The sequence below is a fragment of the Lucilia cuprina genome, chromosome 5 (assembly GCF_022045245.1).
Source record: "Lucilia cuprina isolate Lc7/37 chromosome 5, ASM2204524v1, whole genome shotgun sequence".
NCBI classification, from domain to species: Eukaryota; Metazoa; Arthropoda; class Insecta; order Diptera; family Calliphoridae; genus Lucilia; species Lucilia cuprina.
The window spans coordinates 53,673,907-53,688,259 of record NC_060953.1 but is presented as its reverse complement, the minus strand read 5'-3'; the positions used below and the strand labels follow the sequence as shown (position 1 = coordinate 53,688,259).

Genomic DNA, 14,353 nt, shown 5'->3' with positions numbered 1-14,353 from the left:
TTAGTTAGTTAGTTAGTTAGTTAGTTAGTTAGTTAGTTAGTTAGTTAGTTAGTTAGTTAGTTAGTTAGTTAGTTAGTTAGCTAATTAGTTAGTTAGTTAGTTAGTTAGTTAGTTAGTTAGTTAGCTAATTAGCTAGTTAGTTAGTTACTTATTTAGTTAGTTAGTTAGTTAGTTAGTTAGTTAGTTAGTTAGTTAGTTAGTTAGTTAGTTAGTTATTTAGTTAGTTAGTTAGTTAGTTAGTTAGTTAGTTATTTTGTTAGTTAGATAGTTAGTTAGTTAGTTAGTTAGTTAGTTAGTTAGTTAGTTAGTACGTTAGTTAGTTAGTTAGTTAGGTAGTTAAATTTCTCAAAATGTTACTTTTTTATTTTTTTTTTTGCGATCGTACTAAGTCCTTCATAGTATTGTTATTTAAAATAACAGAAAAAAACATAAATTCAGTTTTATTTCAACTTTATTTCTCTTTATTATCAAAAATACATAATTCGTTTGAAATTTCCTGCCAAAATCTTTACATAAAACTTAATAATACTTAAAATTTACCCTGAAAAAAGTGCAATACTTTGAACAATAAAATGACTAGTTTTTATTACCTGACGGAAGGGACTGTTAAACAAATAAAAGTTAAACTATAATTAAATAGAAAAAAAATCAATTTAACTACAATTTAAATTTCGGCGTTTAACAAACCTTAGTAACAATTGTTAATTTACTGGACTTATTTAAAGATTTTCTTAATTATAACTTAATTTAAGATAAAATGTTTACAAAAATATATTTATATGCGTGTTTTTTTCAGTTTAGTTTTATAAAAAAATATAAATATCAGTATATAATTTAATAATAATTAAGGTACTTGAATTACATAATTGATTTAAAACAACCATTTATTTTCTGTTATTATTTTGGAATATAAAAATTGTCTTTTGTTAAAAATTGTTAACATTTTTTGCAAAAGAGAATTTTTATTTGGGACTTAAGATATTTGCTTAATAAACAACTTTGATAAATCTGTTGTAGAGAATGAAATTTATCGATAAACAACAGATTTATGAAGTGCTTTGTTGAAAAATTAATGTCTTACATTTAGCAGCGAAATATGCTAAATGAAAAAGATAATTTTTGGTAAAAAAAATTAAAATTTTATTAAAATTTAATAAAATTATAACTTTTTTTTAATTGTTTATATTTTTTTATAATTTATTTTGACTTGGGTTTATTACAGTTTTTTTAGGAGTTTTAATATACAAAAAATAGATGTTTACAGTTGTTTTTTAAACAATTCTGCAGATCACTTTTGTATATTAATATTTTTTACCTTTTAAAGACTGTTAATAATTCCCTTAGTCCTGTTTATAAACTTTGAATGTAAACAATAGTATTTAAAACTTTTCAAGCTTTTAAATTCATTTAAGTTTAATGCCTTAAAAGTTCAGGTGATCTTTATAGATTAGACGGCATTCGAAAGCGATTGAAATCTCTTTACAATTGTTCTAAAGATTTATATATCTTTAGAATACTGTAATGTGATCTTTAGTAGTTATTAGAGACAAACCTCATACTATTGTTTAGTCCAAAAGTTTGGTTGTATATAATTTTTTTTACTTAACTATCTTATAATTATATATCACGCCGATTTTTATCAATAAAATTCTTACAATTTTCTTAAAAGCTTTTGAATGTTAGTTGTTTAAGCTTATTAAAGTTTATAATAGGATCAAAATCTAGGGTCGATTGTTTTAAAGTTTAAAGTATCTATTTCTCTTTTAGACTGAACTGCCGATATTCAGAGAATACAAAAAAGCTTTGAGAATTATTAAAATCCAAAGCTTTTTTTCTAATATATGTATCTTGGCTCAGTGGATTTTGAATACGAAATTTTGAACATGAGGAACTTGAACATCTGAATAAGAGATCAAGAGTTCTCTCAGAGTTGTTGTCCCTTTCAGTTTTCACACCATAAAATCTAAAAACTTTAAAAAAGACACAAATCTTTATTGGATTAGACACGATCCTTCGGATTCAAAAGATCAGTATATGATATGGATTCGTAATGAGAATTTTGCGACCATTGTTTTGCGATCACTAATTTTATATCGAAACTTATGATTCAGTTATAATATGGAAACCTTAATGAGCTGTAGAATCCAACAGAATTCCGATAGTAGTGCTTTTTTGGTTTTAGCAAAAAATTTCAGAAAGATTTTAACCAACCCTATGATTAAGTTATCAGAAGGTAATTATTATCTTTTTGAATACTAAGATGTAATAGAACTTCCAAAAGTGAAACTATCTCTTAAATATCGCTCGTAAATTATATTATATAAGAAAATTGATATCTTAAACTTTTATCAAAACACCCATCAAAAGCTCTAGCGAAAAGCTTATATTGCAAAATATATAGAAATAAAAAGAAAACCCTTTTGAAATTTCGGCTATACAGTTCCATATTGAGCATAACCTTTGGATGGACCTACAACATTAATCACCTGTTCATTAAAATCTTTCCATGGTGGAGTTTGTGTATAAAAACTACTATTATGATGATGTTGATGATGATTGAATTGTAACTCTGCTGGAGATCCATTTGAAGCTGTTACAGCTGTTGTCTGTGAGGGTAAATGAGTGCTGGCAGTGATATGTGCGGATGATGCAGATGTAGCATTATTATAGCCCGCATTCATTGACGCATAGCCCGTTGTATTGGTAGTGGGTGTACAGAGATTGGTTGTAGGTTTAATTTGAGCAGCTGCTTCAAATGTGCCCTTAAATAGATCATATTTTTCTTGTGAAAAATTTGTATCGATTCGACGTTCAGACTGGTGGCATTGTTGGTTGTTATAGTGACGCATACTGCTTAAGAAATCTTGTTGCGTAAATCCTGGATTTGCTGAAGAGTGGGGATTAGGTGTTACATTAGGCTGCATATTAAAGTTCGATTGATATGTACTTCCTACAGCTGAAGATCCAACTCCTAAACCTGTTGTCTGATTGAAGGGCATATGGGGAGGATAAGGCATTCTGCCAAAACCCATATAACCACCTGCTGCCATCATAGGATACGGTTGAGGATTAACAAATATGGCATCAAATAGTTCCTTAGTTATTCTCTCACCACTTAAGGTGAAATTCTGTAATTTCTCTAAATCCAAATTTAAAGTGCCACCACTTTCCAAAACCTGTTCCAAGGCAAATATATAATTGTGGGCAAAACGTAAAATCTCAATTTTAGTCAATTTCGTTTCCTCCGGCAATTGTGGCAACGTCACACGCAAACGTTCTAAGGCATCATTTAACGTATGCATGCGATTACGTTCACGATCGTTAGCCTTAATACGGCGAAATTTCTTAATGCGCACCACCTGTGTAGGACTGCGTGATCGTGTCATACGATTTTTGCCGACGGCATATTTACGTTTTGGTCTTGGTTCAGTTGGTTGATCGTCACCACTTTCGCCTGAAGATTTTTTACTCGGCGTTGATGTTTGATCTCCCAGCTTCGGTGAGAACTCTAGATCATCTGGTGGTGCCTTGCTGATAATGTGTTCTACAAGCGTACGTCCACTGCGTGAGCTGTGATTACTGCCGGTATCAAATAATCCTGGTATCAAAGAATGCTCCATGGGTAAGCTATTATAACCGTTAGGTAAATGTCCAGTAAAATCTCCCTGAACCGGTGCATTGTTGTAAAAATCTCCACAATTATCGAATACTAATTTACGCGGTTTTATATGACACTCATTGGCGGTTTCAAAACTTTTTTCATAACCACTATCGAATGAAGAGTTATCATCATCTTCGGGAAAATCAAAAGAACGATCTTCAAAACCGCTATAACACGAAGACATTTTTAAAGCGTTTTCTTTTTTTCTTCTTTTCGTATTACACTTTTAATAACGGTTTTATCTTTTTTTGGATTTCGTTTTTTTAATTCTTGTTTTCTTTTTTATTTATCGCGTTTTTCTTGTAGCATTGTTTTGTTGTTGTTGTTTTTTTTATAAATTTTTATATTTTCAACAGCGGTTTGTTGTTGCTCGCATCACGTGAATAAACCAACTAAACAACTTTAAAGGGTGTTACTTGTATTTTATATTGTCGCGTTCCTCACTTGACCAACCCTGTGTGTATTGGTCGTGGTCGTGAGGGCGCCATTTAAAATCCTCTTACTATGGAGAGGGTTGGTTTTTTGTGTTTTCATCTATGTTGTTGCTTTAATCTTTTTGGCTGAGCTGTAGAACTCTTTTACTAGCAACTAGAATGTTTAGCCAATCAGCAGCCTTTTACGATCAAAGAGATTTTTCAGCCTATGCCCTGTAGGAAAATTAATCAAGTTTAGGTATTGCATGCTCGCCTAGGTTTGCATAATGATAGGAATAAGTGGGAACAAGTGTATACAATCGTATACATCATAATATGAAAATATTACTTAACTGCTGTTGAATAAATGATATAATGCTTCCAAACACTTTATTTACATCGGCTTTAAATTGGACTGGACTAACTTAATTTAGATTTCCAGAGACCTCATAACAAGAATTTCCCAAAGATTGGATTCATATCTGGTTTCAAAAACTTACTTAATGTGTATGAAATCTATAAGACTAGAACTATAAAGAAGACGATGCAAGCTCATATTATTATAAATCTGGGGCTATCATATCTCAGACTTCTAATCCAGTTTAGTTATCTATCCCAGCAATTTCTTCACTTGAAACTTTTTAAAATAGATAGATAGATAGATAGATAGATAGATAGATAGATAGATAGATAGATAGATAGATAGATAGATAGATAGATAGATAGATAGATAGATAGATAGATAGATAGATAGATAGATAGATAGATAGATAGATAGATAGATAGATAGATAGATAGATAGATAGATAGATAGATAGATAGATAGATAGATAGATAGATAGATAGATAGATATATAGATAGGTAGGTAGATATATAGTAGGGTTCCTTAAATCGACTTTTAAATAATCGAACGATCGACTTTTTGTCGAAAAAAGTCGAAATGTCGAAGTTGACTATTTTGTTCTAAAAAAGTCTATAGCTCGACTATCGTCTGTGAAAAAAGTCGAAAAGTCAAAAAAGTTAAAAAGTCAAAAAAAGTCAAAAATAGCCATAAAGTCCGAAAAAGTCGAAAATAGTCTGAAAAAGTCGAAAAATAGTCAAAAAGTCAAAAATAGTCGGAAAGTCTGAAAAAGTCAAAAGTAGTCGAAATAATCGAACACAGTCGGAAAAAGTGGCAAATAGCCAAAAAAAAAGTCGAAAGACGTAAAAAGAGTCGAAACATCGGAAAAAGTCGAATAATTGGAAAATTCGAAAAAAGTCGACTATTTACAAAATACTAAAAGTCAAAAAAGTTAGATATTTAGCTAGTTAGTTAGTTAGTTAGTTAGTTAGTTAGTTAGTTATTTAGTTAGTTAGTTAGTTAGTTAGTTAGTTAGTTAGTTAGTTAGTTAGTTAGTTAGTTAGTTAGTAAGTTAGTAAGTTAGTAAGTTAGTAAGTTAGTAAGTTAGTAAGTTAGTTAGTTAGTCCGGATTGCAATTAACTATGCACGGTCTGTCGTCTTTCTTAATTTTCCTATTTGGTCAACTAATTCAAATTTCTCGTTAACGTTAACTCGCCCTTATAATTTCCACCAAATTCCTCTCATTTCAGGCGAAAGCTTTTATTTCGGCATGAAAATAATTGCGACATATTACTGTCGCCTTGGGGGCTTATTGAAATAGAACAAACTTGCATTAATATTAAGGGTGACTTTCATTATATTTCAATTGTTTAACTTGTTTCGATTTGTTTTTGCTGGTTTTTCATCAATGTGAGACCGACAACTTTACCATTGAAGAGCATTATTATCAACATCATCATCGTTATAATGTCAAGTTTACTCATTTCCTATATGTTTATTCCTCATTCATTATGTGGACTTATTATTTATATTGAGATATACTTACTACCACGTGTACACATACGAGTAATTCATTTACTCGAAAATTTTTTATTTACCCCGGGGTAATCTGTCTGTTATACATATATAGTCATTGTTTTGATATCGTAAAATGATTGAGCTTAACCACAGAATAACTATTTTATGCAAAATAAAAGAGAAAGAGAGAGAGAGAGAGAACAAAAAACAATATTGATTGTTTTACATTTTGTGATAAAGAAAAACTTAACAAATGTTCTCAATTGTGGCAATAGACAATATGTTGAGCTAATGTTCAATCATTTGTATGAGATTAAATGCTAAACTTGTTTTACTTACGAACCTGTTGACAGTGAACTTTTAAGATTGATGAAGACAGAAACTTAAGACTAGGCTATAAACATGGCTGAAAAGTAGAATACAAAATGATTACATTCGCCTTTAGATTAGACTATACCCTAGACTATAGACTGGACTACAGACCAGACTATAGACTAGACTACAGACCAGACTATAGACTAGACTATAGACTAGACTATAGACTAGACTATAGACTAGACTATAGACTAGACTATAGACTAGACTATAGACTAGACTATAGACTAGACTATAGACTAGACTATAGACTAGACTATAGACTAGACTATAGACTAGACTATAGACTAGACTATAGACTAGACTATAGACTAGACTATAGACTAGACTATAGACTAGACTACAGACTAGACTATAAACTGGACTATAAACTAGACTATAGACTAGACTATAGACAAGACTATAGACTATACTATAGACAAGACTATAGACTAGACTATAGACTAGACTATAAACTAGACTATAGACTAGACTAGACTGTGTACTACACTAGACTATATAATATATAGTCCAGACTGTAGTCACACTCTCTGCTAAATTGTTTCTTTGTTTATTTTATAATTTCTTAATAAATTTTTAAAAAAATATTCCCAGGAGATTAATGTTTTTTTAAATACAGCGCACTTTTTTTTAAATATTAACTATTCTTAGTTTAATGCTAAATAAGTAAAAAATAAGCCTCATGCCTTAAAAAACTATTATTTTTAATCATTATTTTACATAAATAATAAATAAATCCTTACACACTGTAACACTTTCTTTTATAACCTTATTGGCTACACGTGTCCACCAGTGTTTTAACAACATAATTTGCGGTTTCAAGTACCGGCAACATTTAAGCAACTGTTGCAATAATATTTTCCGTTTTCTTACTCAATGACCGGCTAAATGGGTTCTAAGTGTTGACACACTCCTATACATTGGCCCACTCCTTTTGCCTACTTACTCCTTTTGACTCAAGGACTTTTATCTCTTACAAGGGCTTTAAATATTTGCGTTAAAACATTTTGATATCGTTTAACAAATGATATTTATTCAAAAGCGAAAAACGAAAGCCCTTTTTCTAATTGTCTGTAAGCATGACACGTGTGTATAGTGGATGTGCTTGGAGTGATTCAGCGGGTGGTTTCATTCATTGCTATTGTCACAGATCAAGTTTTGTTGGGCATTTTGTTGTTGTTAGTTTAATAGTTAAATAAGTGTTGACATGTGTCGGTTTTTATTTTTTGTGTTTGGTCTTTGGTATTAATGGTATCATCGCATTTGCATTTGGCGGTTTATTTGTCATTTATGTTTAATAATTAAATTATTATGATATCTAGATATTTGCTTTAGTGTTTTTTTCTTGTTGACACGTGTTTGTGCTTATTTTGTTAACACAACTGTTAAGAGATCTTGATTCTCAGTAACTAAGTGTGAACTTTGTTTAATTATGCACAATTTCCTTTAATAAACAGCTTATAGGTAATATGTAATAAGATTATTTTTTCAATAACAATCTTTTAAATAATTCAAATAATAATCCGCTAAAAATTCCTTTCAAAATAAGAAACTTAAACTTTCCACTAAAAGGAAATTTTACTAAAATTTGTGCCCAGCTTTAGTCATTCATGCAATCCAGTTTTAGCCTACAAGTTTCTTCAGAGTTCACTTTTTTTGATTCAGTAGAAGAAGATCATTATATAGTGCGATTTTAGAAACAAGTCCTTTTTAAGTTTTTACTGATATTCATTTTTCGGTCCAATTGAAGCTTAAATCTGTATACCGTCTATATAAAGCTATTTATTCAGCTTTAATTAGATCTTTTTGATTTGATTTTTTTTTAAATCGGCGATCTATATATAGTAAACGCTATGATAACATAGCGTTGTCGTTGGTAATATATTTGATTTCATAAAGTTACGTATTTTTTATATTTTTCCTGTCGAAAAATGTTTTTGAATAGATAGATGGATAGATATATAGATAGATAGATAGATAGATAGATAGATAGATAGATAGATAGATAGATAGATAGATAGATAGATAGATAGATAGATAGATAGATAAGACTAGACTATAGACTAGACTATAGACTAGACTATAGACTAGACTATAGACTAGACTATAGACTAGACTATAGACTAGACTATAGACTAGACTATAGACTAGACTATAGACTAGACTATAGACTAGACTATAGACTAGACTATAGACTATAGACTAGACTATAGACTAGACTATAGACTAGACTATAGACTAGACTATAGACTAGACTATAGACTAGACTATAGACTAGACTATAGACTAGACTATAGACTAGACTATAGACTAGACTATAGACTAGACTATAGACTAGACTATAGACTAGACTATAGACTAGACTATAGACTAGACTATAGACTAGACTATAGACTAGACTATAGACTAGACTATAGACTAGACTATAGACTAGACTATAGACTAGACTATAGACTAGACTATAGACTAGACTATAGACTAGACTATAGACTAGACTATAGACTAGACTATAGACTAGACTATAGACTAGACTATAGACTAGACAATAGACTAGACTATAGACTAGACTATAGACTAGACTATAGACTAGACTATAGACTAGACTATAGACTAGACTATAGACTAGACTATAGACTAGACTATAGACTAGACTATAGACTAGACTATAGACTAGACTATAGACTAGACTATAGACTAGACTATAGACTAGACTATAGACTAGACTATAGACTAGACTATAGACTAGACTATAGACTAGACTATAGACTAGACTATAGACTAGACTATAGACTAGACTATAGACTAGACTATAGACTAGACTATAGACTAGACTATAGACTAGACTATAGACTAGACTATAGACTAGACTATAGACTAACTATAGACTAGACTATAGACTAGACTATAGACTATACTATAGACTATACTATAGACTATACTATAGACTATACTATAGACTATAGACTAGACTATAGACTAGACTAGACTAGACTATAGACTAGACTAAACTATAGACTAGACTATAGACTAGACTATAGACTAGACTATAGACTAGACTATAGACTAGACTATAGACTAGACTATAGACTAGACTATAGACTAGACTATAGACTAGGCTATAGACTAGACTATAGACTAGACTATAGACTAGGCTATAGACTAGACTATAGACTAGACTATATACTAGACTATAGACTAGACTATAGACTAGACTATAGACTAGACTATAGACTAGACTATAGACTAGACTATTGACTAGACTATAGACTAGACTATAGACTAGACTATAGACTAGACTATAGACTAGACTATAGACTAGACTATAGACTAGACTATAGACTAGACTATAGACTAGACTATAGACTAGACTATAGACTAGACTATAGACTAGACTATAGACTAGACTATAGACTAGACTATAGACTAGACTATAGACTAGACTATAGACTAGACTAGACTATAGACTAGACTAGACTATAGACTAGACTATAGACTAGACTATAGACTAGACTATAGACTAAACTATAGACTAGACTATAGACTAGACTATAGACTAGACTATAGACTAGACTATAGACTAGACTATAGACTAGACTATAGACTAGACTATAGACTAGACTATAGACTAGACTATAGACTAGACTATAGACTAGACTATAGACTAGACTATAGACTAGACTATAGACTAGACTATAGACTAGACTATAGACTAGACTATAGACTAGACTATAGACTAGACTATAGACTAGACTATAGACTAGACTATAGACTAGACTATAGACTAGACTATAGACTAGACTATAGACTAGACTATAGACTAGACTATAGACTAGACTATAGACTAGACTACAGACTAGACTATAAACTGGACTATAAACTAGACTATAGACTAGACTATAGACAAGACTATAGACTATACTATAGACAAGACTATAGACTAGACTATAGACTAGACTATAAACTAGACTATAGACTAGACTAGACTGTGTACTACACTAGACTATATAATATATAGTCCAGACTGTAGTCACACTCTCTGCTAAATTGTTTCTTTTTGTTTATTTTAAATTTCTTAATAAATTTTTAAAAAAATATTCCCAGGAGATTAATGTTTTTTTAAATACAGCGCACTTTTTTTTAAATATTAACTATTCTTAGTTTAATGCTAAATAAGTAAAAAATAAGCCTCATGCCTTAAAAAACTATTATTTTTAATCATTATTTTACATAAATAATAAATAAATCCTTACACACTGTAACACTTTCTTTTTATAACCTTATTGGCTACACGTGTCCACCAGTGTTTTAACAACATAATTTGCGGTTTCAAGTACCGGCAACATTTAAGCAACTGTTGCAATAATATTTTCCGTTTTCTTACTCAATGAGACCGGCTAAATGGGTTCTAAGTGTTGACACACTCCTATACATTGGCCCACTCCTTTTGCCTACTTACTCCTTTTGACTCAAGGACTTTTATCTCTTACAAGGGCTTTAAATATTTGCGTTAAAACATTTTGATATCGTTTAACAAATGATATTTATTCAAAAGCGAAAAACGAAAGCCCTTTTTCTAATTGTCTGTAAGCATGACACGTGTGTATAGTGGATGTGCTTGGAGTGATTCAGCGGGTTTTTCATTCATTGCTATTGTCACAGATCAAGTTTTGTTGGGCATTTTGTTGTTGTTAGTTTAATAGTTAAATAAGTGTTGACATGTGTCGGTTTTTATTTTTTGTGTTTGGTCTTTGGTATTAATGGTATCATCGCATTTGCATTTGGCGGTTTATTTGTCATTTATGTTTAATAATTAAATTATTATGATATCTAGATATTTGCTTTAGTGTTTTTTTCTTGTTGACACGTGTTTGTGCTTATTTTGTTAACACAACTGTTAAGAGATCTTGATTCTCAGTAACTAAGTGTGAACTTTGTTTAATTATGCACAATTTCCTTTAATAAACAGCTTATAGGTAATATGTAATAAGATTATTTTTTCAATAACAATCTTTTAAATAATTCAAATAATAATCCGCTAAAAATTCCTTTCAAAATAAGAAACTTAAACTTTCCACTAAAAGGAAATTTTACTAAAATTTGTGCCCAGCTTTAGTCATTCATGCAATCCAGTTTTAGCCTACAAGTTTCTTCAGAGTTCACTTTTTTGATTCAGTAGAAGAAGATCATTATATAGTGCGATTTTAGAAACAAGTCCTTTTTAAGTTTTTACTGATATTCATTTTTCGGTCCAATTGAAGCTTAAATCTGTATACCGTCTATATAAAGCTATTTATTCAGCTTTAATTAGATCTTTTTGATTTGATTTTTTTTTAAATCGGCGATCTATATATAGTAAACGCTATGATAACATAGCGTTGTCGTTGGTAATATATTTGATTTCATAAAGTTACGTATTTTTTATATTTTTCCTGTCGAAAAATGTTTTTGAATAGATAGATGGATAGATATATAGATAGATAGATAGATAGATAGATAGATAGATAGATAGATAGATAGATAGATAGATAGATAGATAGATAGATAGATAGATAGATAGATAGATAGATAGATAGAAGATAGATAGATAGATAGATAGATAGATAGATAGATAGATAGATAGATAGATAGATAGATAGATAGATAGATAGATAGATAGATAGATAGATAGATAGATAGATAGATAGATAGATAGATAGATAGATAGATAGATAGATAGATAGATAGATAGATAGATAGATAGATAGATAGATAGATAGATAGATAGATAGATAGATTATGATAGATAGATAGATAGATAGATAGATAGATAGATAGATAGATAGATAGATAGATAGATAGATAGATAGATAGATAGATAGATAGATAGATAGATAGATAGATAGATAGATAGATAGATAGATAGATAGATAGATAGATAGATAGATAGATAGATAGATAGATAGATAGATAGATAGATAGATGGATAGATACGTTTTTAGGTATTAACTAAGGAAAAGGAAAATTACAGGATAGAGCCTGTAATGAGATTCTTAGTTGTTATCTACTGAACAATTTTTTTTAAAAAACTGATTAAAACGTTCTTTGGACAAACTTAATAACCCCAAAAATAAGTATCTACCATCTCTCCAAGGAATTCTTTGCTCTTATTTAAAAAAAATTAATGTGTTTGATGATAGTTTATTTAAACAATATATTTACTTAAACTCAATTAACATCACCCAAAATTGTAAAACCTATACGAAAAGGGATTTAAGGTTTTTTTATTTCAACAAAAAGTTCTTGAGGCAATTTGTTTTTTATTATTTGAGATGATCGAAAATTTACTTGTACACAATGCTTTATATTCATCATATGAAGCAAATAATTTATTCATTGTTGTAAAAACACATATTTGAAAAAAACAAGAAATCTTGCATCCCCGAAATACATAACAAATATTATCAACTACATATTACTACATACAGCCTTTCCTACTAACAGTCAGTCATCTACTGTAACAGTCAGTCCTTCGTTCACTCACTCATATAATTTGCCCTAAAGCTAATTGCATTCTAACAAGCCGCACAAAATTCAATTCGTACCGCTCCTTATGTTTATTTTACAAATATATCCTATTTTTTGCTTTTCCTCTTAAAAAGCCAAAGGATATCTTGCTCTCAAATGTACCACATTATATTTACTCTCTAGTTTAGTTTCTAGAGTTAGTGTTAGTATATATGTAAGTATTTTGTGTGTATGTGTATTTTAGTTTTGCAGGATAATGTCGGTTGGAAATTTGATATTTAACTTCATTATTTTTCCATACATCTATATAATTTTATACATCTAAATTGTGATTTTTATTTTATTTCACATTTCGTTTTTATTATTTCACCCCCATATTCTCGTGTATATTTGGACTGTTAGTCAGTCAGTCATTCAGCCAGCTAGTCTACCACTATATTTTATTTCAATATAATTACTCTCTGCTCTGCTCGTTGTTTTATTATTGACTGACTGACTGCCTGCAGTTTTATTTGATTTTGTGACTGCACCTGGAATTTGATTTGGTTTCTGGTTGTTTTTATTATTTTTGTCAGTTATTTTTGTATTTATGTCCTTGTTCGCCTGTTTTTTGGGAAATTTTTTCTGTCTGGTCAAAATTGAATTTGTTATGGACACGATTTTAAGATTATTTGTGAAATTGTTTATTTGTTTTAAGACAGAATTAACACGTAGTTTTCGTTACATGTTAAATTTTGTTGTAAATTAATTTTCTTGTAAAGATTTTAATAAATTAAGCTATTCGACGTATAATTGGACTAAATATATATATCTATTATAATAGCAAATAAGTACTACGATTAAACCAAAAGTGAGGCTAGAAATAAGCTAAATTAATAGATATATCAGACGGAAAAAGATCAATAATTTAGGAATTGTTCTTGTGAAGATCGTTTGAAGCTAGAAATTAATTGATGATCTACTTAAGGACTAAAAAATTTGGAAAGATTTTTGATTAAAGCTAAACATGATATAAGATTGAAGGGTATATATCGTCTGGACATAGATCGGCTATTGATACTAAGCATCGGTTAGTAGAGTCTAGTCTATAGTCTAATCTATAGTCTAGTCTATAGTCTATTCTATAGTCTAGTCTATAGTCTATTCTATGGTCTAGTCTATAGTCTAGTCTACAGTCTGGTCTATAGTCTAGTCTATAGTCTATTCTAGTCTATAGTCTCTTCTAGTCTATAGCCGATTCCAGTCTATAGCCTATTCTAGTCTATAGCCTATACTAGTCTATAGTCTATTCTAGTTTAGAGTCTATTTTAGTCTATAGTCTAGTCTAAAGTCTAGTCTATAGTCTAGTCCATAGTCTAGTCCATAGTCTAGTCTATAGTCTAGTCTATAGTCTTGTCTATAGTCTAGTCTACAGTCTAGTTTATAGTCTAGTCTGTAGTCTAGTCTATAGTTTAGTCTAGCCTATTGTAGCCTACTCTAGTCTGTTTAGAGTCTATTTTAGTCTATAGTCTAGTCTATAGTCTAGTCCATAGTCTAGTCTA

At 30.0% G+C, this 14,353-nt stretch overlaps 1 protein-coding gene across 1 annotated transcript; it reads right to left on the bottom strand.

Annotated features, from left to right (window-relative positions):
• Positions 1-1,287: 1,287 nt before the first annotated feature.
• LOC111690919 (basic helix-loop-helix neural transcription factor TAP) lies at positions 1,288-3,956 on the bottom strand. Its single transcript, XM_023453527.2, has one exon. It carries the CDS (start codon positions 3,843-3,845, stop codon positions 2,433-2,435), a length of 1,413 nt encoding a protein of 470 aa, XP_023309295.2. The 5' UTR covers positions 3,846-3,956; the 3' UTR covers positions 1,288-2,432.
• Positions 3,957-14,353: the final 10,397 nt, after the last annotated feature.

Bases quoted from the DNA above. Each gene is read 5' to 3' on its own strand.
- LOC111690919 (XM_023453527.2), bottom strand. From the start codon at position 3,845: ATGTCTTCGTGTTATAGCGGTTTTGAAGATCGTTCTTTTGATTTTCCC.